This window comes from Cryptomeria japonica, chromosome 7 (genome assembly GCF_030272615.1).
Source record: "Cryptomeria japonica chromosome 7, Sugi_1.0, whole genome shotgun sequence".
NCBI lineage: Eukaryota > Viridiplantae > Streptophyta > Pinopsida > Cupressales > Cupressaceae > Cryptomeria > Cryptomeria japonica.
In genome coordinates, this window is record NC_081411.1 from 603,600,815 (window position 1) to 603,623,796 (window position 22,982).

A 22,982-nucleotide genomic window follows, 5' to 3' on the forward strand; every position below is an offset into this window, starting at 1 on the left:
CACACCATCGAGTTGGAGGAAGGAGCAAAACCCGTTATCACCACACCCTATCGCCACCCGAAGAAGTTCAAAGATGAGATAGAGAAAACGATCTAGGAACTCCTCGATGAAGGATGGATCCGGCCCAGTTCTAGCCCCTTTGCATCCTCGGTGGTATTGGTGAAGAAGAAGGACAAAACTCTCAGAATGTGTGTCAACTATCTTGCACTAAACAAGAAGACTATCGAGAATAGGTACCCCATTCCCAGGATCAATGAGCTACTGGACGAACTACATGGCGCAATCTATTTCTCCAAGATTAATCTCCGCTCCGGCTACCATCAGATCCATATGAGGGAGCAAGATGTGGAAAAGACAGCCTTTCGCTGCCATTACGAACACTATGAGTTCTTGGTCATGCCGTTTGGATTAACCAATGCTCCGACCATTTTTCAGTCCTGCATGAACCACATCTTCAACAAGCAACTGCGTAAGTTCCTATTGGTATTCTTCAATGACATACTCATCTACAGCAAGACCTGGGTGGAACATGTGGGGCATTTGGATGAAGTATTGGGGGTTATGGAATCACAATCACTGTATGCCAAAGGGTCTAAATGTGAATTTGGAATGACTGAGGTCCTGTACTTGGGTCACGTCATCAGCGCCCAGGGGGTACAAATTCACCAGGAGAAGATTCAGGCCATTTTGGATTGGCCTCCACCCAAGACTCTCTCCGAGCTGCGTGGATTTTTTTGTTTGTGCAGTTATTATAGAAGGTTTGTAAAAGGATTTTCACAGCGAGGGGCACCACTGACAGATTTGACAAAGAATGGATCTTTCCGATTGAATGCGCAAGCGCAACAGACCTTCGACAAATTAAAAGAAGTTATGAGTACATGTCCGGTTCTGGCACTACTAGACTTCTCTCGCCCTTTCATCCTGGAGTGCGATGCCTCGGGGGAAGGCATTGGAGCGATATTGATGCAAGACCGTCACCCCATTGCGTTCGAGAGTCGGAAGCTCTCGAGAGTTGAGCGGTTGTATTCCATCTACGACAAGGAGATGCTCGCCATCCTACACGCACTGACGAAGTTTCGGTAGTACCTTGTCGAAGCAAAGTTTGTTGTGAGGACAAACCACAACAGCTTGCGATACTTCTTGGAGTAGAGGGATCTGAATGAACGACAACAAAAATGGGTGAGCAAAGTCCAAGCGTTTGATTTCGACATTGAATATGTGAAGGGGAAGAATAACGTGGTCGCTGATGCCCTGTCAAGAAGGCCTGCCATATGTTCTTTATCTCAGATTTCGACGGACTGGAAGGAATACCTGTTGGTTGAATAATCCAAGAACACTTTTGCCTACGAACTGATGTATGGTCATGTGCAGGATGACCGATACAAGGTGGTTGACGACATCATTTATTACAAGGACATAATTTATCTGGTACCCGAATCCAAGATGAAAGAAAAGATTCTGAAGGAATTGCACGATTCTCCCTTGGTTGGACACCCGGGATACTTGAAAACCTACAGACAGATCTGTGAAAGGTTTTCCTGGAAGGGGCTTAAGAACGACGTCCTGCAGTATGTGCGGGAATGCTCCACCTATCAGCAGAACAAATCTAAGCATAACCTACCGGTCGGATTGCTGCAACCACTGCCAATTCCCGACCAGAAATGGGATAGCATCTCAATGGATTTCATTACTGGACTCCCCAGAGTGCAAGGAAAGGATTGCATTATTGTCATAGTTGACCGATTGACCAAATATGCACATTTTTTTGCCATCCCCACAGGATATCAAGCAGTTCAAGTAGCCGAGTTGTTCTTCCCTGAGGTGTTCCGCCTACATGGTTTACCACGAAACATAGTCAGTGACAAGGATAGCTGTTTTCTGAGTACCTTTTGGATGGAGTTATTTTGGCTGGCAGGAACTGAGTTGTCGCCCAGCACAAGCTACTATCCGTAGACAGACGGACAGACCGAGATTGTGAAGAAATGGCTGGAGGGTTATCTCAGGAACTACGTCTCAACTCAACAGAAGGCTTGGGTTCGCTGGTTACATTTGGGTGAACACTGTTACAACACCACTTATCACATGTCGATAGGCATGCCACCTTTCAAAGCACTATACAGTTATGAACCTTCTTCATTTGTTGACCTGGCATTGGGATACAGTCGTGCACCGATGGCCAAAGATTGGCTTCAGGAGAGTTTAGACATCCTGACATCTCTCAAAGACAACTTGCAGAGGGCTCAGAACCAGCAAAAGATGTATGCTGACCGACACCGGATTGAGCGGAATTTTGAGGTTGGTGATCTGGTTTACCTTCGACTTCAACCGCACAGACAATCCTCCTTGAAGACAAGTGGTAAGGAGAAGTTGAAGCCATGTTTCTATGGACCCTACAGGGTGGTTCGGAGAGTGGGTCAAGTTGCATACAAGTTGGAGCTTCCTGAGGGGAGTCGGATTCACAATGTTTTCCACATGTCATGTTTGAAGAAGGTCGTCGAGCAGCGCGTCACAGTGTCCAAGGATCTGCCACCCATCGACGAAGAAGGGAAACTAATTCTAGAGCCGGCGGAGATCATCGATGTCAGAGAAAAGAGGTTGAGAACATGCACAGTCAAGGAGTTCCTTGTACGCTGGAAGAATCTACCCATCGAGGATGCCACCTGGGAAGGTGAGCAAATTTTGGGGCATCCAAGTCTGCAATTGCTTGAGGGCAAGCAATTTTTGGCTCGAGAGGACTGTGATGTCCCCGATATAATTAAATAATAAATCTAATTACTTTATTGTAAGGCCCCAAAACTAATAACAAATCTTTCGGGCCCTTTTATTTAATTAGATTAGGCGAGTTTTGGTTGGTCGTGTTGGCTCGTTTGTAATCCTTCGGGAAGTCTCTCAGAGCCCATATATATGGCCGTGTTAGTCATTGTTGTAGGTATGCGAATTTTGATATTTTTTTCTCTCCTGTGCGAATTCCTGTTGGAGTTCTGGTATCCGCCTTTTCGGGGGTGAAAGACCCTCCCTATTTGGTATTTGTAGTTTCGGTGAGATTCACCCCTTAGCCTATTCTGTTTATTTGTACTCATTCTGGATCTGGCAAATCTTGAATCTCATCATTGTTTATCACTCCAGTTGCATATCTGTTAATCCGATACATGCACAAGGAATTCCTAATATTCAGAATTTATTGCTTACGGAAGATCAACCCTTCACCGCACATTCACTGGAGCACACTGTACGGTTATACCACCATACACCTCACACCTCCACCGTACATCCCCACCATACACCATACTTCCATCGTACACCTCTCACTCCACCGCACATCTCACCAACCCCATTGTACGCCATACCTCCACCGTACATCATTCCTCCACCGCACCTTACCACCGTACACCTCTCACCACCTACACCTTCCCCACCGTACACCATCTCCTACATCCCCACCGTACATCATCTCCTACCTCCCCACCGTACACTCTCATTTGCACTGTATGGTTCCACCTCCTCACCGTACGTAGCACACTCACAGGTCACCTCCACCGTACGCCCTCACCTTCACTGTACGGTCACACCCGCACACTCTACATATTGCCGTATATTGGTAGGGGAACATTACACTACAACAGAAATGTCACAAAGCTGCTCCACCCTAGTTGTAAGAACATTAAATCTTTGTTCAAGTTCTCGAAAGATAGAAACTAATCCTCTAAAATCTACTCTCATGACATTAATAATGGAATTGGATTCTCATAAAATGGAAATGAGAATGAAAACCAACATGCAGGCAAAAAAAAAAATTTGTACTACATGCCCATTTTCAAATTATTGGAGCCCAAAACCTCTAAAATAGTCACTCGCCCCTTAGTAGCATAGAGGAAAAATACAAAGACCCTCCTCCCCACCCCTTTAAACAAAACTCAAAACACTATTGGGCCATAGAGGATGACTAGCCATTCCCAAGATGGTTGGAGGACGGCTTGACGTCCCTAATTTTTGGCATTGATTGGAGACTGTGGGGGGACATTTTTGAGGCATCCCCGAGTCCTCGAAACGTTTTGGGATGGGGACAAGTCTCTGGGGAGCATTGATATTTTCAAGTTCCAAAGTTGGTATTGTTACTAGATTTTCACCTATAGGCTCAATTAGGTAGAGCCACTAAGTTTTTGAGCAAGTGGTATTTCATAGCCTCTCTATGTTGCATTCAATTACAAAGGAAATAGCCTCAAAAGATTGCAAAGTAAAATCATTTCATTGATATAAATGTACGAAGCATAGACACATTAGGCAAGTCTTTCTGAAGAGATGTAATCTTTATTAAAATGATGGAATCCATGTCTCACACAAGGAGCCGTGAGACTGACTATATACATCTGATACTGGTGCAAGAAAGAAATACATAAACATGTATGCATGAGTATAAAAGAAAAGAGAGCATGTTGAGAGTGGAACTAGTCATTGCTTGAATGACTGGTACAGTTGGAGTAGCCTTGATGTTGCCTTTGTATTGCTGCTTCGTCCTTGTTTGCATTTGCTTTCTAGTATCTGCAAAAAATAAAATATGCAATGAGTTAGAACATTTTGTTCTAAGCAATGGCTGATTACATTCCTAACATGTATACTAACACATGCATGTATATGTAGTTCCTACATGCATCAGGTGCATATAATAGCATCACGGAAGATCTCGGAAGAAGCAAATATCAAATCAGAAGAAATCAAATGAATCTTATTTCTAACTTGTTTGCTTCATGTGCAGCTACAGGATACGTTCATTATTTGTTAGTCATCAATTCTATGGGTGGGGTTAAATGTGGCTCCCACAAGGGTTGAGCCCAACTCATATGAAATCAACAAAGGCATGCAGTCATATCTCAGAAAATGTTACAGACAAGAATCAAAATCAGTATGGACAGCAATCATTCACGCCACATGTCACATGTCTCAGAAGATGTATGCAAGGATGTATATATGTCGGAGTAATCTCCATTATGCAGTGAATAGGGCAGCGTAGTGTAGCACAACATGATGACAATGCTTTCATGCATGAGGAGTGTTGTCATGCCTTCAAAGGAATGAATATTTCAGTAAAACATAGTGGAGATTATACTACGAAAAATCTGGCAAATACTACAATGCTCAAGATTAGGTTTTCTTATAAGCCACAAGTACATAGTCACAGACAATTTACAATCGTAAAAAGAATGCCTTGCAATATAAGTAACAGAAAGGAACATCTCAGCCATCACATAACATTATGGCTATCATGAAAGCCTGACAAGCATCACAAAGAAGTGTACATCTTTATAATCTCATGTTAAAGACTTCAAGATGCAGAAGAACAGTAAATGAGCAAGTTGTTGTTATATTCAAAGCAAAAGTAGCAGCAGCAATCAATGTATGGTAGTAAGAAGTAATGCTTTCATCTTTCAGCTACAACAGACGTGAAGGGAGTTCATGCGGTCACATATGGCATATACTTCAAATTTCCCCCAAGCAAAGGGTATAGAACAGCAAAGAACCATTTTTATCGCAGTTATATGAGAAATGGAGAAGTATTTGTTAATAAATAATGAGTTACAACAGTCATATAAGAGACTTATAGCAGCCTTCAGCCTCACGAAGATAGTGAAGTGTCACAGCAATATCAATTTGAGCAGCAGGTCTATGAGTTATGAGTTGGCACAAAGTTGTTTTATAGTGAATATGTTCCATATTCACACTAAACAGGGCAGTCATTGAGTATGCTTTCGAGATGACTTATTAACGAAAGATCTCATGCAAAGAGCATAAGTTTTCTAATAAGGGTTGATGTAAGGGGACAGTGCATTTAATATATACATTCATAAGCTCAGTAGGAGCATATTATAAAGCCAAAATACAGTGATTATAGTCCCAGCCAAATAGCCACTTATAGTCATGAGTAATAACCCTGCAAATCACTGGCAAGAGCAGTCACAGGCAGAAAATAACACAGTTAAAGATTTATAGCTGTCCTAAAGTAGTAAATAAAGAGTATTCTCAGATATAGCGGCAACCTCCATGATCAAAGGACAGTGACCAAGGAGATAAGAAGATATCTTGTGACTGTCACAGGGACCAAAGACAATAACGTTGACATCCAAAATCACATATTTGTTTTTTTAAAAAAAGGACTGAGATTCTAAATCATTAACAATCGACAAGTCTCATGGTTGCAGGGTACAAAGCAAATAATGATCTTTTTATATAAATCAACTAAAATAGCAAGGTTTCACATAAGAGAATTCGCCATAGTGATAATGCTTACCATAAAAAAAAGAGAGGCCTGCACTCTTTTCTCCTCAAAAATGTGAAAAAGTCTAAAAGAGTGTTAAAAAAACCTTGCGATTTCTCTCTGTGGAAAGGATCAGACATGGAGCAAGGGAAGAAATCACGCCCAACACACACAGGAAAATATGAGCAAATATGCCCTTCAAAGATGTCGACGTCTGCATTTTTTTTCTCTCAAAAACAAAGTGCTCAAACCGAAGAATGCTCCCATGGCGACACCTGTGCAGCCTCTATAATCAAAATTTGCCTTGCATCTTCTGCATTTTCTCCCAGAGATGGCTCAAATTTCGCCCAAACCCTAGTTTGTGGCACTCGGCAGAGGTTTCCAGCGACAGAGCAAATGTGAAAGTATCGAATGAAGGTGAAATGAAGAGTTTTAGGGTTCTAGTTACCCTATATGCATTGATCATTACATTGGCATTTTTTTTGCCTTTGTTCTATTTTATTTCCCCTCTCTTATTTGCCCCGTGAAATGCCTTAGGGGTTGAAAGGAATGTATTTTATCCCCTTGTCTATGTTTGCTAAGTGATATATTGTTTTTATCACTTTATATTGGTTTTTTGATATAATGTTTATTAAGTGATATTAATGGTCACTTAATAAATATTTCTTTCATGAAGACATTAGAGCATAGGTCCTTTAAATGAAATATATAATATATATTAATTAAAGCATTTAAAAAAAAATTCATTTAATTAAATAATTTATTTTATTTCATCTTTATATTTAAAATCAAAATACTAATAAATGGAATAATAGAATGTTTGTTAAAGTGATAATAATAAGTCACTTTATTAAATAGTTTTATTATTATTACATTTATTAGCATTTTTGACTTTAAATATAAACATGAAATAAAACAAATATTTAATTAAATGATAAATTTAAAAAAATCACTTTATGAGATATATTTTTATTTTCATTTAATTGGGAAGTCAAGGGGGTATATCTTGCATTAATGAAGGCTTGTAGGCTTGTCAGGAGATATTTTGGGGCATTTATGGTGCAATTAAGAGCTTTCATGGCAGAGCATGGGGTGGCTTGACTTTTAGTTCAAGTACTTTCAGTTTTACACTTGTTTTCGACCCTAAAAGTGAGCTTTTTAGGTTGAATTCAACCAAGTGGTTAGGGTTTGCTTGGTGGGATGCAACTGTTGGAAACGACATATATTCTTCCTTCCTTCTTCATTAAGGGGGTTCTTACTTGTTCATTTTCCTTGGCAGACTATAATTTCATAATTCTTTCTACAAAAAATGAATGATTTTGTAACACATTTTCATGAATAGTACAGATTGGTGATACCTTTTTGCAGTAACAATTAGCTCATACCTTCCCATTTTCTTCTGTTATTGTGGGTCCTTATTGTTTAGTGCAGGGTCTTGTGAGATTCTTTGTCCTTGGAGCTGTATTTTTTCATGTTGGTACCTTTATGCAGGAACATAATCATTTGCAGGTTATAAGCTGTTTTTCAGTAGTTATCAGTTTTAGGTTGTGAAATGGTTCTTTCCTCTTAGGACTGTGATTATCCAGCCTCCATATAAATCACTGATGCAAAGGTTATCTTTTTCTGGGTTGTGAAAGATAACTTTATTATTACTGTCATATTGTGTGTCACTCTTTTTTGCTTTAAGTTTTTTCAACATATCGTCTGGCATCACCTTAGGGTTAGATTTTAATTTTATGTGTCCTCTTCCTTACTCTTTTCTCTGGAAAAAAATTGTTAGTTTAGGTGAAGTACTCAGTTAAAGAACCAACTTACTCTGGAGGTTCACTTCTTTTTTAGGTCACCCATAGCCTTGAAGTGTTCCCATGTTTCAATAGGTAGCTGAAGTTCACAGCTTTAGTTAGGGTGCTGACTTTATTGATAACATGTATTGTGTTTTGACATCTGGTCCTAAAAACAAAAGAAATGCCATGATAACACCTAATTCTGCACCCAAGTTAGACTTCACTACAATAATATTTTAGTTCCCTTGGAATTTCTGAAGGACCTTCAAAATTTAATGGAGGTGTGTATAATGTAGATTATAAGGTGGAGATTCTCAGATTCCAAAGGATACAACCATTGTTCTAGAAAAGTAAAAGCCCCATATAACTTCTAACACCACCATAGATATTTAGTAAAGGAATGTTTAAATAATAGATCTACATGGAAGAAAATTCAACATTGCTAGGAAAAAAATGTTTGAAATTTCTCTGCATGTTCAGATTAGGCAGCATTTATTCCTTGCTCTTTAACATTTAGAAAAGTAAAAGCCCCATATAACTTCTAACACCACCATAGATATTTAGTAAAGGAATGTTTCAATAATAGATCTACATGGAAGAAAATTCAACATTGCTAGGAAAAAAATGTTATCCCCACCTAGGATAAGAGGGATAGTAGCTGAGAAACACAAGGAAAATCATGTTTATTCCAGGAGAGTCAAATCTACTCCCCCTGCTCTTGGAGCTCATACTACCCCAAGAGTTTTAGTTACAATGGTTCGTGCAAGAAATCAGCCATTTGTGGCATTTAACCAAGGCAGTCCACTTAATTTAACTCAACATGATCCAATTCCTATTGCTGCCTTGAAGAGTTTGCTTTTAATGGTGAAGATCAGACTACTCCAGCAGAGCATATAAAAGATGTGGCAAATCTGTGTGGTGTCCACCATGTGACAGAGGTGATTGTTGCAATCAGACTGTTAGCAGCTTCCCTCAAAGGGAAGGCTTTGCAGTGGTTCAAAAGCCTAGCAGTTAACTCCATAGACACATAGGATCATTTAGGGGAGGAGTTGTGCAATTTCTTCGAGGACAAATCAGACCATTTGTCGCTAATGGAGCAGCTGTCTACAATAAAGAGAGCTCCTCATGAGGTTATGTTAGATTTCAGCCATTGTTTTTAGAAGACTTGGGATAGAATCCCACAAATGGTAAGACCTATTGGTGACCATGCTTTCTTGTATTATTTAAGAGCTTTGAATAGTGATATCTTGGTCATGGTGCAATCAATGGGAGACACTTCTTTACCCCAAGCCTATGCCATAGCTATTAGAGCTGAGAACAGTCTTATACAGGCTGGTAAAATTGCCCCAAGACCTGCTCTACCAATTTTTGCTACTATTCAACCACCAATAGCAATGCAAGTACCTCCTTTAGCTGTTATCCCAGCTGTACTAGCATTGCTAGCACCAAGTTCTCAGTCTGTTAGACAAGAGAACACCTTTCCAACACAATCCAATGATTTAGAAGAGATTAAGGGATTGCTGCAAACATTTGGCAGCGAGATTGTGAATCTGAAAAGGCAGCAAAACCAAAATTATAGGCCAAATACAGCCCCTTATCAGGCCCCTTTCTAGCCAAACAGACCTCAATACTAGCAAAATCTTCAAGGCCAAAGACCATTCATGAATCAAAGGCCATTTCAGCCTTATAATCCAAATGCTTGAAGTACCTCGAAAGAATTGGTCCCTACGCAAAACAGTTTGTTGCATGAACTTGAATGGTGTTTTCCATGCAATCTACCTAATGATCAGGCCACCAGTTCTAATGGTTTTATCAACCAAGCGCTTATGTTACAAAGTGCATCTGCTGTTCAACAAGTTTCAATGGATGATACAGTAGAACAAAATGCATCCCTATACTTGGATATGCAAGGAGAAGTGTCCCTTCTTAACTTTCAGAGGGAAGAATTTTGTGGAATGAACAACCCACAAGCACCAAATCAATTACATAATGATGTTGCAACGTACACGAGGTCAAAAAGGAGAGTTTTGGATGATGGACAGCAAGCAGACAGTGGTGTTTCTCAGCAGAAGCACATTCCAAACACCCACCAAGGGGCTGCTAGCTCATCTAATGGACAAAATATCCCATTTTTTGCAGCAAATCAAGCTGCAGAAAGTACAGAACAGCAAAAAGATCCAGCACAACCAGCGCCTGTAAAAGAAAAAAATGTTGTTCAAAAAATTCAGAACAAGGTAAGTGTAGCTACCTTTAATATCATTGATCATATGAAAAAGGCTAATGTTACTTTGTCTATGTGGGATTCATTAGCTATCCCTGGTCAAAAGAGTTTCCTACAATCAGCCTTGTCAGATGTCAGATTGTCACATGAGTCCACCAATGAACAATCTAGAGTGATGCTTACCAATGTTTCCAAAACAAGTATTGAACAACCGGGAAAGGAAGTCAAGCCACCTCCTTTTTATGTGTCTCTAATCATTGGTAAGCACCTAGTCCACAATTGCATGATAGACTCAGGAGCTAGTAGCTCCGTAATACCCAAACAAATAGATGACAAGCTAGGAGTTGAGTGTAGTCCAGTTGGATGGTATTGCTGTTAACATAGTTGGTGTCGTCAAAAATCTGAGTTTGACATTACATGCATGCCCAGGTTTTGCTATTCCGCAAGATGTCTATGTCATTGACTTACCTCCCTACTTTGCTATATGTTTGTCCTGGGATTTCATTGCCAAGATCGGTGGGTATTTATCTTCAGATTGGTCCCACATGTTTTTCAGGACAAGGTATGGCACTAATGTTACTATTAAGTCAGAGGCTATAGCAAATGATCATATAGAACCTTATGTACCCCCTGCCATAAATGCTAACTTGTTTATTCTTGACAAAGAGGAATATCCTATGCAAAAGAATTGGATACACAGGTTGATGGTATTCCTGACATGATATTGGATGAATGGGCAGCTGAGAATAGTCAAGATTTAGTGAACAAACAGCTGCAAGAGCTTGGTTTTGGTTTCTACTTGATTCACGAACTTGATACCTTGCTTCCCAACTTGGTAAAAGTTGAAGTTTAGCAATCAGATCAGCATGATAATGAGGTTTGGAAGTTATTTTTTGATGGTTCTAGGAGTTCAAATGGTTCAGGAGGAGGTTGCATGCTTGTATCTCCTCAAGGGGAAAATATTATTCTTCTTTCACGTTTTCATTTAGCTATACTAACAATACAACAGAGTATGAATCGCTGGTTCATGGCCTATTATGGGCAAGAAAGAAGAAAATTAGATGTCTCCCAAGTTTTTGGAGATAGTGAACTCATTGTGAATCAGGTGTGAGGCCTTCATATCACGGAAAATGATGTTTTGAAATGCTATAAACATAGGGTCTGGGAGCTGATAGAAGAATTCTATGCATTCAATTTGTTGTCTATTCCGAGAGGTAGGAATAAAAATGCTGATAGACTTGCTGCCATAGGAGCACAGTATGATATCCCCGATAACATGAGTAGTGACAACGAGTAGCAGTATGTGAAGGTTGTTGTTAGACCTGCAATCCCAGATAATAATGTTTTTTGGCAAGTTTTTGAGAATCACCAACAGATTGTAAACTTTATAAGGGAAGAAGCTGAGTTTTCATGCAAAAATCAGGACAGATTCCAACAACAATATGAAGATCAGGTCATACAGCTGAAAAGTAATAAGTTGCCCAAGGGATTGGTCACCTTGGAATCCATCTTCAATTCCGACGATCAAGTCAGGAAAGATAGGTCCAGCATTCAAATTTGATCGGGACCACTATGAAGAGGTTGAGATTTCAAAAGGTAAACTTCTTAAACTTGACAAATTTCGTATCAAAGTGAAAGATCCCTGATGGATCTCTTTTACCAATCTGCTGTAATTTTTATTTATTTAAATTGATTTTTCCTGCTTATTAATATTTTCTTTCAGAAATAGACAGAAGTTGCAGGAGGGTTGAATTCTTTTTGTATTTTGATGATTTTTCAACAAGTAAATAATGAAGTACAAGTACGTGAACAAAGTATTGAAAATGAAGTTCATATACAGCCAAAACAAATTCGATTCAAGGCAGATTTCTGAATATAAAATCAAATATTTGACCAGATGAAGATTTCCAATAATTTCAGGAAGATTACAATCAGGAATAATTCCAACCTGGATGCTGAAAGAGTAACATAACTAGGAATGAAGTTGTGGCAAGATTCCAGCCCTCCAAGTGCTGCACGTGGGAAGGAAAGTGGCTGCCAGGTACAGCCGTACGGCTGCCAAGTACACCCAACTGGTTAGAAACCCCAAACCCCACGCTGAACTTTGTCAGAATTGCTGAACCTCCAGAAAGAATGCCGTACAATCTCCAAGATGCTAATAGCTGCAAACAAATCCAAACCACTGTATTGGGGGCTACGTCCCAAACAGGCAAGGCATTGGGGTTGGCGTCCCAGATGCTGAAAAGCTCTTCCAGAGCCAAATCTCAAATCCAAGATGTAAAATGTGTAAAAGATAATCATAGAATGAAGCTCCTATCCCCTTATAACCCCTCTCAATTGCAAATCGAACCCTAATTGTCTCCAAGTGGCGTGGTCTAGTGGAAATGTTATAATTTCTTATTTTAAAGTGGTCATGTTACTAGAAAATGACCTTTTTCCCCATAGACAGAAATCCGCTCACTGAATTGCCCTGAGACCAAAGAGAAAGATTTAAAGAATTTCAAGATCTTTCCAACGAGCTATCACACAATAGGATGCGCATCCAGATGAGACCAAAAATCCCCTTATTACTCCAAAATGGCTAACAACTTAGCCTTATTTAATTATTAAACGCTAACTTAGGAAATATTAAAAATATAACCCAAATAGCCACAAAATGCCCAACTGACATTACAAACCCTAAAATCATCCTGTCACCTGTCTGTGACTGAAGTCGGAAATCAAGGATTCACTGGTAGTCTCATCCCTAAAATCTAGGGATGTTCCTAAAATTTAGGAAACAAGCCCAATCTCTTTGAAACTGAAACCATCTAAAAGGTCATGAATAACCTCACGACTGGCAACTGTCACGACCTCCTAAAATTTAGGGATACCCCCTAAAATCTAGGAACTGCTCCAAACTGGCTCCAAACTGCCTGTAAAGCCAAAATCCAATCACTATATGCACTGAATGAGTCCCAATCAACCTCTGCTAGCCTACGAGACTCCAATGATAGGCCAACTCCTCCGTCTCCGATGTCCACTCTAGAAAGGGGACATGACACAAAGGAAAAGAAGAAGCTTTTATATCCCTTTGTCAAGAATTTAATGATATATTTGCTTGCTAATATTCTGATTTGAGGGGGTTTGACCCTAAGCTTGCACAACACACAATAGAACTCGAGCCTAATTCCAAACCAGTAAGACAAAAACAGAGACCATTAAATCCCAAGTTAGAGCCCCTGATGAAAAAGGAATTAGACAAGCTGATTGAGAGTGCTATAGTTTTTCCCATCTAGCATACTTCATGGGTTTCAAACTTAGTTCCTGTAAGAAAGAAAAATGGTGAAATCAGGCTCTGTGTAGATTTTAGAGACCTTAATCGAGCCTCACTGAAAGACCATTATCCTTTACCTTCCATGGAGAAGATTCTGCAAGTGGTTTCAGGTTCTGAAATGTTTTCTCTACTGGATGGTTTTTTTGGTTATAACCAGATTTTAGTCAAAGAGGAGGACCAATATAAGACAACTTTTACTACTAAATGGGGTACCATGGCTTATAGAAAGATGCCTTTTGGGTTATCCAATGCAGGGGCAACTTTCCAGCGAGCCATGGATATGGCTTTTCAAGGCTTGATGTATAAAATAGTACTGGTTTATTTAGATGATATCACAGTTTTTTGAAAGGAAGCAAAGGATCATCTAAGTCATTTGAGGCTAATTTTCGAAAGGTGCAGGGAATTTGGTGTGTCACTTAATCCCAAAAAGTGTGTGTTTGCTGTCCATGAGGGCAGATTGCTTGGCTATGTGGTCTCCAAACACGATATTACTATTGATCCTGAGAGAATAAGTGCCATTTTGGCCCTTACTTTACCAGCACACAAGAAGGGTCTGCAAAGTTTCATTGGAAGGATTAATTTTGTCAGGAGATTTATCCCTGATATTGTAGATTTGTTAAATCCTCTAACTGCTATGTTGAGGAAGAATATGTCTTATAGCTGGACTAAGGAGGGCAAGAGGAGCTTTGAGATGATTAAAGAAGCATTGGCTGCTGCTCCTACGCTTGTGAATCCTGATTTCTCTAAGGACTTCACTTTGTATGCCTATGGTAATATTGATTCTGTTTTTGCTATGTTAGTTCAGCAAAATGATGAGGGTTCGGAGCAGCCTTTGGCCTTTTTCAGCCAAACCTTAAAAGATTATGAGCTGAGGTACACTTTTGTTGAGAAACATGTGCTCGTTGTTATAAGGAGTTTAAAGAAATTTAAACACATGTTGTCTAACAATAGGATTAATTTGATGGTTGCTCATCCGAGCGTAAAAGAGTTTTTGTTGAGCAAAGATTTCAATGATAAGAGAGTTGGCTGGGTAACCAAGGTAATGGAATATGACGTCAAGATTCAGGTTACCAAACTGGTTAGAGGCAAAGGTTTGTGCCAACAACATGCCGATGGCATTTCTAGAACACCAAAGCATGAACATGAGGCTGTTCTAACACTTCAAGATGACGAGCAAGCGAATGTTTTAGCTCCTACTGCTGATTGGGTGCAGGAAATGGTTCATTTCCTGCAAACTGGCGAATGTCCTACGGTTTTGGACAAAGCTAAAAGAAGGTATTTCAGATTGCAGTCCATACCTTATGCACTTCTTAATGGTGTCCTATTCCGAAAAGATTTTAATGGTGTATTGTTGAGGTGTATTGGGCCTGACCAAGTAGAGAAAGTTTTGCGTGATTTTCATGAGGGATCAGCTGGAGGCCATTTTTCACCAAGAGCAACAACTCTTAAGGTGATGAAGGGTGGCTATTATTGGCCCACATTATTTAGAGATGCGCATGTATGGGTTAGGAAGTGCAAAGAATGTGCCGTGTTTGCTGGCAAAGAGAGGTTGGCAACTTTACCTTTGTAGCCAATTCAGGTTGAACAACCCTTCATGAAGTGGGGTTTGGACTTTATTGGGGTGATAAACCCTCATCTAGTGCTGGCCATAAGTGGGTACTTACAGCCACAGACTATTTCACCAAATGGATTGAAGCAGTGGCAATCAAGGAGGCCACTGAGTCCGCTGTTCTAAATTTTTATGAAGATCTGGTTGCCAGATTTGGGGTTCCCGAGTCCATCATTTCAGACAATAGCCTCGCTTTTGTTGGTCTTAAAATATCTGATTGGGCAATCAAGAAGGGGATCTACCTAAATACATCCTCCAACTACTATCCGCAAGGCAATGGCCAGGCGGAGTCAACCAATAAAAATTTGATCAGGATCATAAAAAAGACCATGGAAGGTAACCAAAGGATCTGGCATACTCAATTGAAATCAGCCTTATGGGCTGATAGGATCACTCCGAAAAGGTTCACGGGGAAGTCACCTTTCATGCTGGTGTATGGTAGGGAAGCAAGGCTTCCTATCTCATTCGATCTTCCAGCACTTGATTTAGCCAATGAGCTGGACACACTGGAGGAACACCTTTTAACGGTGAGATTAGTTCAGTTGTTTGAGCTAGAAGAAACTAGGAATGATGCTATAACGAAGATAGAGCAGCATCAGGCTCAGATGAAGAGGTCTTTTGACAAAAGAGCGCCTCCAAGAAATTTCTAGGAAGGAGACAGTGCTGAAATGAGACACTCTTAAAAGAAGGCCTGGAAAGCATTCCAAATTCGATGCATTTTGGAGCGGGCCTTACATCATTTCTGAATGTAAACAACACAACATTTTCCAGCTCTCCAAGCTGGATGACAATATGGAGCCAATCCTAGTCAATGGGATTCACCCCAAGCATTGCTTTTGAGGTATGATCAACATCCTGTATATACTAGAGTAGGTTTTTGGTGCTAAATAAGTGCTGCCACACAATAGATTAGTTGTTGTTTTGTTTTCCCTAAGCACTTCGTGCGCAGTTAGTTGTTAGTTGTTTCTGGTTTTGTGGAGGTAAGCTGCTGTAAGGTGCTACGGTTCTGTAAAGTAGGCACCCATCATACGAAAGAGTGAATCATAGAGTCACTATCACACATCATGCATGTCTGCATCACAAAACACTAACAACTCTCAGAGTTTTCTAAGGTGTGTTTCATAGGAGGTACTTTGTTGCTGCTCTGTCCTAATCTATCAATTACACATGTAGGATTCATGACAGTAAGCTATCAGGGTCACTGCCATAAACCACACACCTATATTCAATAGGTTATTACAGTTTTAGAAAAGGAAAGTTTTTGTAGTGCTGTGAATGTGTTTTTCAGCTTTCAAAGGGTTACAGTGACTCTGTGCCCAATGAAATAGTCTAAGGCAACTGGTCATGATGTTTAGCAGGCAAGCATATAGAAGAAATTACCAAAAATGTTACCAAATTTTCACCTACAGGCTCAATCAGGTAGAGCCACTAAGTTTTTGAGCAAGTGGTATTTCATAGCCTCTCTATGTTGCATTCAATTACAAAGGAAATAGCCTCAAAAGATTGCAAAGCAAAATCATTTCATTGATATAAATGTACTAAGCATAGAAAGATTAGGTAAGTCTTTCTGAAGAGATGTAATCTTTATTAAAATGAAGGAATGCATGTCTCACACAAGGAGCCGTGAGACTGACTATATACATCTGATACTGGTGCAAGAAAGAAATACATAAACATGTATGCATGAGTATAAAAGAAAAGAGAGCATGTTGAGAGTGGAATCAGTCATTGCTTGAATGACTGGTACGGTTGGAGTAGCCTTGATGTTGCCTTTGCAAAGGTTATCTTTTTCTGGGTTGTGAAAGAGAGCTTTATTATTACTGTCATATTGTGTGCCACTTTTTTTTGCTTTAAGTTTTTTCAACATATCATCTGGTGCATCACCTTAGGGTTAGATTTTAATTTTATGTGTCCTCTTCCTAACTCTTTTCTCTGCAAAAGCATTGTTAGTTTAGGTGAAGTACACAGTTAAAGAACCAGCTTACTTTGGAGGTCCACTTCTTTTTTAGGTCACCCACAGCCTTGAAGTGTTTCCATGTTTCAATAGGCAGCTGAAGTTCACAGCTTTAGTTAGGGTGCTGGCTTTATTGATAACAGGTATTGTATTTTGACATCTGGTCCTAAAAACAAAAGAAATGCCATGATAACACCTAATTTTGCACCCAAGTTAGACTCCACTACAATAATATTTTAGTTCCCTTGGAATATCTGAAGGACCTTCAAAATTTAATGGAGGTGTGTATTATGTAGATTATAAGGTGGAGATTCTCAGATTCCAAAGGATACATCCATTGTTCTAGAAAAGTAAAAGCCCCATATAACTTCTAACACCACCATAGATATTTAGTAAAGGAATGTTTAAATAATAGATCTACATGGAAGAAAATTCAACATTGCTAGGAAAAAAATGTTTGAAATTTCTCTGCATGTTCAGATTAGGCAGCATTTATTCCTTGCTCTTCAACATTTAGAAAAGTAAAAGCCCCATATAACTTCTAACACCACCATAGATATTTAGTAAAGGAATGTTTCAATAATAGATCTACATGGAAGAAAATTCAACATTGCTAGGAAAAAAATGTTTGAAATTTCCCTGCATGTTCAGATTAGGCAGCATTTATTCCTTGCTCTTTAACATTTAAATTTTATTAACTGTTTTTGAAAAGTAGCTTGCTTGTGTACATTAAAAATATTGTCTACGACAGCCTTTTAAAGCGATACAGCATCTTGAAACTTCTATTCATTATACCAACCTGAAATTGTAAGGATTCATTCAAGCAGTTTTCCTTTGGATTCTTCTTTAAACCCATAGTGTATTTACCAAGTGAATGGCAATAATCTAAACTTTTGTGTTTAACCCAAATAGCTTGGTTTGCCAGGTTATGACAAAAGCACGAATTAGACGAAAACTCCAAGAAAGAAGTCTTGTCTTAGTGTAGAACACAAATTCAAACTTTTACCCTGAAGATGATAGCTCTTTCTGCTCTTAAAAAGAAAGTATATATCAAACATTTTTCCTAAGATACTGTTGCTTGCTTGCAGTTTTGAAGCAGAAAAAATTGGCCACTTCACTATCATTACAGGGTCCAACTCTAAATACTGGCTATCCTCAGTCTCCAAGATTGACACTATTCCAGAGAAATAAGATAGTGACATCTCTTCTTCCATGGAAGAGACCTGTATATGTAGCAGCTCATTCAAAAAGAATCAAATATGTATCTAAAGTCAGAAAAGGTTTAGTGCATATACTTGCAAGGTTTGAAAGTGTTGCATTTCTATATCTGTTCTTATATCAAATGAGTATCTCATATATTTTGCAATGAATCTTAAGAGATGAATTTAGTTCTATCCTGTGAACTTTTACAATCAACAAAGTAAGCAAGCCATGTGATATACTGGTTCTTTATGGTTTCAGTAGGAAGTTACAGTGCCTTCAAAACAAACAAGCTCATTACTCAAGATCAGTTGATGGGTCCTCTTTGCACCACTCAGCGGCTTCAAGTCTTGGAGGATCTAGCTTAAAATGGAATCAGTTTAATGATAAACACTGTGAAAAGGATAATGAAGTAAGTTGTATTTTTCTTGTGTGCTGATGGATTAAATTTTGTCAGGTATTCAGATAATTAAGTCCTAGTTTTTAGTAAGCATCAGTAATGATATATGTTTGTCATACCTGTTTACTAGGAAAGTACTATGTCCACTGCTGCAGTAGAGAAAGGGAAAAGAGAGGATAAAGATGATGTTTCACAGGATGTAGTTGTTGATGCCAAGGAGAAAACAAAAAAGCATGTTGCTTGTAAGGATTACCAGAATGTTGAACTACATGCACACAAATAATGAAACCTGCAAACTTGCATTTCTTTGAGCTTCTTCTGGATGCTGTTCTTTTAAAATTTGTTTATCTTCTGATGTGTGCACACAGTTTCTATGTTTATTATGTCTTGTTATTCTATATTCTTGATTTGTTCTCTCATAAAATGACATATCTTGTTTAGGATAGCATGGTGTCTTTGCTGGAATGTTGAACTACATGCACACAAATAATGAAACCTGCAAACTTGCATTTCTGTGAGCTTCTTCTGGATGCTGTTCTTTTAAAATTTGTTCATCTTCTGATGCGTGCACACAGTTTCTATGTTTATTATGTCTTGTTATTCTATATTCTTGATTTGTTCTCTCGTAAAATGACATATCTTGTTTAGGATAGCATGGTGTCTTTGCTGGTTTGTGTCAATATAAGATGGATACATTCAAGAAGGCACTGAAAAGAATGATTTAGTTTTCTGTTTTTTAAGTGCTTATTAACTTCAAAATCTTGAGCTTTTATTGACTTTTACTTCCATCTTCTTGAGCATGTTTCCTGTCCATGTATACTTAATTTCCTGGCTTTTGAACTTTGAACTATAATTCTCTGTTTCGTACAATTTGACTTTGTTGTGCAAATCAATTTTTGAATAGTTAGATGTTAATTTTGGGGAATTGCAGATGAAGGATCTAGTTGCAACAGTGACACTCTGCATACTAGATGTACAACTAGTACCCCAAGAATTTTCACTTCAAGGAGGCTGTCAACTAGTGGTTTCAAGTAAGTGAAGTTATTTTCTGAACGTAAGCATACATCAAAAAAGATATTTGAAATTATGTCAGTCTTTTTTTAATTTGTGAAAATAGTTAGTCATTTCCTTTTTTAAAGTAATAAATCTTATATTAATTACATTAATGAAAAAAAAGGTTACAACAGCTGAAAGTAGTATTAAAAGGATTTCTTTCTATATAAGCAAGGAAAGTGAGTACCTAAGCTTGAGACCCTATGGGCAAGGGTTCAACATCTATATAAATTCTAGAACCACTCAAAATTTGCTTAGCAAGAAACACCAAATCTTGCTTAAAAATTTTACTACTTGTCTCAATAGAGTGGGGTAGCATCCCACAAACAATGAAAAATGATTTGTACTACCAATTTTTATAACCTTGATTTTATGACTAGATGGTTTAGCAAAGCCTTAAAGAATCTTCCGCCACTCCCCACTACCATGCCCCCCAACTGCATTTTGAAGCATGTTGCTATCACAGTGTTATGCCATGAATACCTTTACCGTTGCAGACACATCTTTTGCCACATAGCTGTAGAACTCTTCCCATTAGTCTATTTCCTGTGTTGTTGTGTAGCTAGGCCGGATCCCTTCTAGGGCCGACCTAGTGCACAAAATGCCAAGTGACTTGTCGGCCTTGGCATTTGAATATCTCAGTTGTATGAGTTCAATTTGGGGCAGGCCCTATTTGGGAAAACCACTTGTGTGTAACTTGTGATTAAATTAAATGTAACTTGCAACTAAGGGAGACTCATATGTAACTTGTAATATATAAGTCTAACCCTATCCTTGGCGCCAAAAGGATATGGCCGACTTGAGGTCCATTAGGAGGTATTGATTCATATATATGCAAGGTCATGAATTGAATAACATGAAGGACATGTAGTGTGCTCAGGGGTGATGATAAGAGATTATCGTCTATAGTTGGGAAGGCAACAGATCTGATGTTTGCCTATGGTTAACGAGCACTACCATAAAATCAACATGGTATCAGAGCGGGTTCCTTCTATAGAGCCTAACCGCTTGAAGGTAGATCTTGTGCTTTTGTGAGGGATCTGAAAACAGAGTTTCATAGTTTGGATTATGTGTATGTCTGGCACGCTTTTTGTGGTTACTGGGGCGGTGTGCGCCCTGGGAGTACAAAATTGCCATTTGAAATTTTGAGCCCAAGGCTTTTGCCAGGGTTGGAAACTACCATGGAAGATCTGGCTATTGATAAGATTGTTAACAATGGTGTGGGCCTCGTTCTGCCGGAGCGTGCTGCGAAACTTTATGATGCATTGCACTTGTATTTGTCCTGGGCAGGGATCGATGGCGTGAAGGTCGACATTATTCATATTTTGGAGTTGCTGAGCAAGGGCCTTGGTGGGCGGGTGGAACTGGCTAAGGCTTATTTTAATGGGCTAAGCGAGTTCATGAGGAAGTACTTCAAGGGAAATGGAGTGATTGCCAGTATGGAGCACTGCAACAACTTTGTGTATCTGGGCACTGAGAAGATCACCCTCGGCCGTGTTGGACGAATCAGAGATTCCATTCAAGGAAGGAAGATTGCTTGCACTTCTTCGCAGAGGAAGAATCAACATTCAGGGGAATTCTGACATATCGTTGGAAGTAATCTTGGACGAAGAGGTCAGGAGATTGATTTTAGCTCTAGAGGGAGCTTGTTGCTTTAGCTTTAGAAGAAGCCTGACATTTCACCTTTAGAGGGAGCTTGAGGAAGCCTAACATTTCAGCTTTAGAGGGAGCTTGACATTTCAGCTTTAGAGGGAGCCATGTCATCATGAAAATTTTGTTAATGAGTTCTTCTCTGTGAGGGAGAAGTTCGAGGTGCAATCCCTTGTTAATGCATTCTTCTCTGGGAGAAGTTTGAGGTAAAAGCCCTTGTTCCACCCTCTGCGAGTAGGTATGGTGGATCCACCCTCTGCGAGTAGGCATGGTGGAGATGCATTCTTCTCTGGGAGAAGTCTTGTTGACATGTTTTTTATGACTACGTGGAACACAGAATAAAGTTGCCTAACGGTCACTTCACTCTCTCTTGATCAAAGTGCGATTGCATGCTAAGATTGCACGAAGTTCAAACAATTGATTCCAAGGTTCCTTTATGCTACGGACGTGACTCAGTTGGCTGATGTGATTGTTGGTAATCCAAGGGACCTTACGTTTGCATCATTCTTTCACTTCTTTGTTGTGGCTGGAACTCCATCATTGGATATGGCAATTTTGCGATGCTGCTGCTTCGAACGGACTAAAATGAACTAAAAATAAAGGGGAAAAGGGTTTAGAAGGATCTAAATCTACTCCTAAGGGCAGTGATATCAACAGTTAATGCTTCGGTGGACAAATTTCAAATAAACCAAGCTCTTCTTCGCCAAGTTTAACTACAACTCCGCAAGAACCGGTGCAATCTTCTGAGGATGATGAAGGATTTTCATATTGAGAAGGTGCATTTGAATACCCAACACGACGCAATCCAAATGACTATTCACAATCGAACTTAGCACAAATTTGGTGGCTCTGGCTAACTTTACACTGCAACTTACAATCAGCAAGATGCAAAAAGTATGAACCATGGAAATTCATCAAACAACATTATATTCTCCATTGAAATCAAAGCACTTTATCTAACAACTGAGAAAATAAAATTCTACTCTAAGTGAGGAAGGTGAAACCATGCAAGTTTTGAAAAAATAACTTAAGTGGACACCATTAGAGAACAATGTTTCACTGTTATTTTCTCAAAAACTTATCGCAACAATTTCATACAAAGTCTCCCTCCTTTAAATGAGGGGGGTCACCCCTTTATATAGGCCTCAGGCCATGATTACATGCAAAACCCTAGTTAGGGTTTCACCCTAGAAGATTCTACACTCAAGATGCAACAAGGTGGGAATCAACATTTAGCACCCATTAAGCCCATATACAATTAATTACAATCTTGCCAAAAATGGCACCCATAAAGCATCAATTAACCATTACATTCAAAAAGTGCCCACTATGCAATGAATGTACCCTCATGCAAAAATCGCCCATGATGCCATAAATGCACCATCATCTCCTGAACGTGATGGTTACATGCAGAAGGAATCTACCATAATGCCATAAATGTGGCGACTGCATGCAAAAGATGCTCCATTAATTCTTCATGCAATGACCGGGTCGCCATTTGGTCAAATATTTCGGCAATGAATGCGCCACCATACTGCCATGCGT

The 22,982-nt window shown here is 39.2% G+C and overlaps 1 protein-coding gene across 2 annotated transcripts in view; it reads left to right on the forward strand.

Moving 5' to 3' along the window:
* Window positions 1-22,982, forward strand: part of LOC131043319 (uncharacterized) — a 97,078-nt gene that overhangs the window by 41,840 nt on the left and 32,256 nt on the right. The window contains exons 3-6 of one of the 2 annotated variants that reach the window (XM_059207605.1): window positions 18,223-18,436; window positions 18,596-18,746; window positions 18,865-18,976; window positions 19,666-19,765. In XM_059207605.1, the coding sequence (XP_059063588.1) occupies window positions 18,223-18,436; window positions 18,596-18,746; window positions 18,865-18,976; window positions 19,666-19,765 (577 nt within the window). The remainder of the gene's footprint in view (window positions 1-18,222; window positions 18,437-18,595; window positions 18,747-18,864; window positions 18,977-19,665; window positions 19,766-22,982) is intronic. The other variant, XM_057976519.2, reaches the window with a different exon arrangement.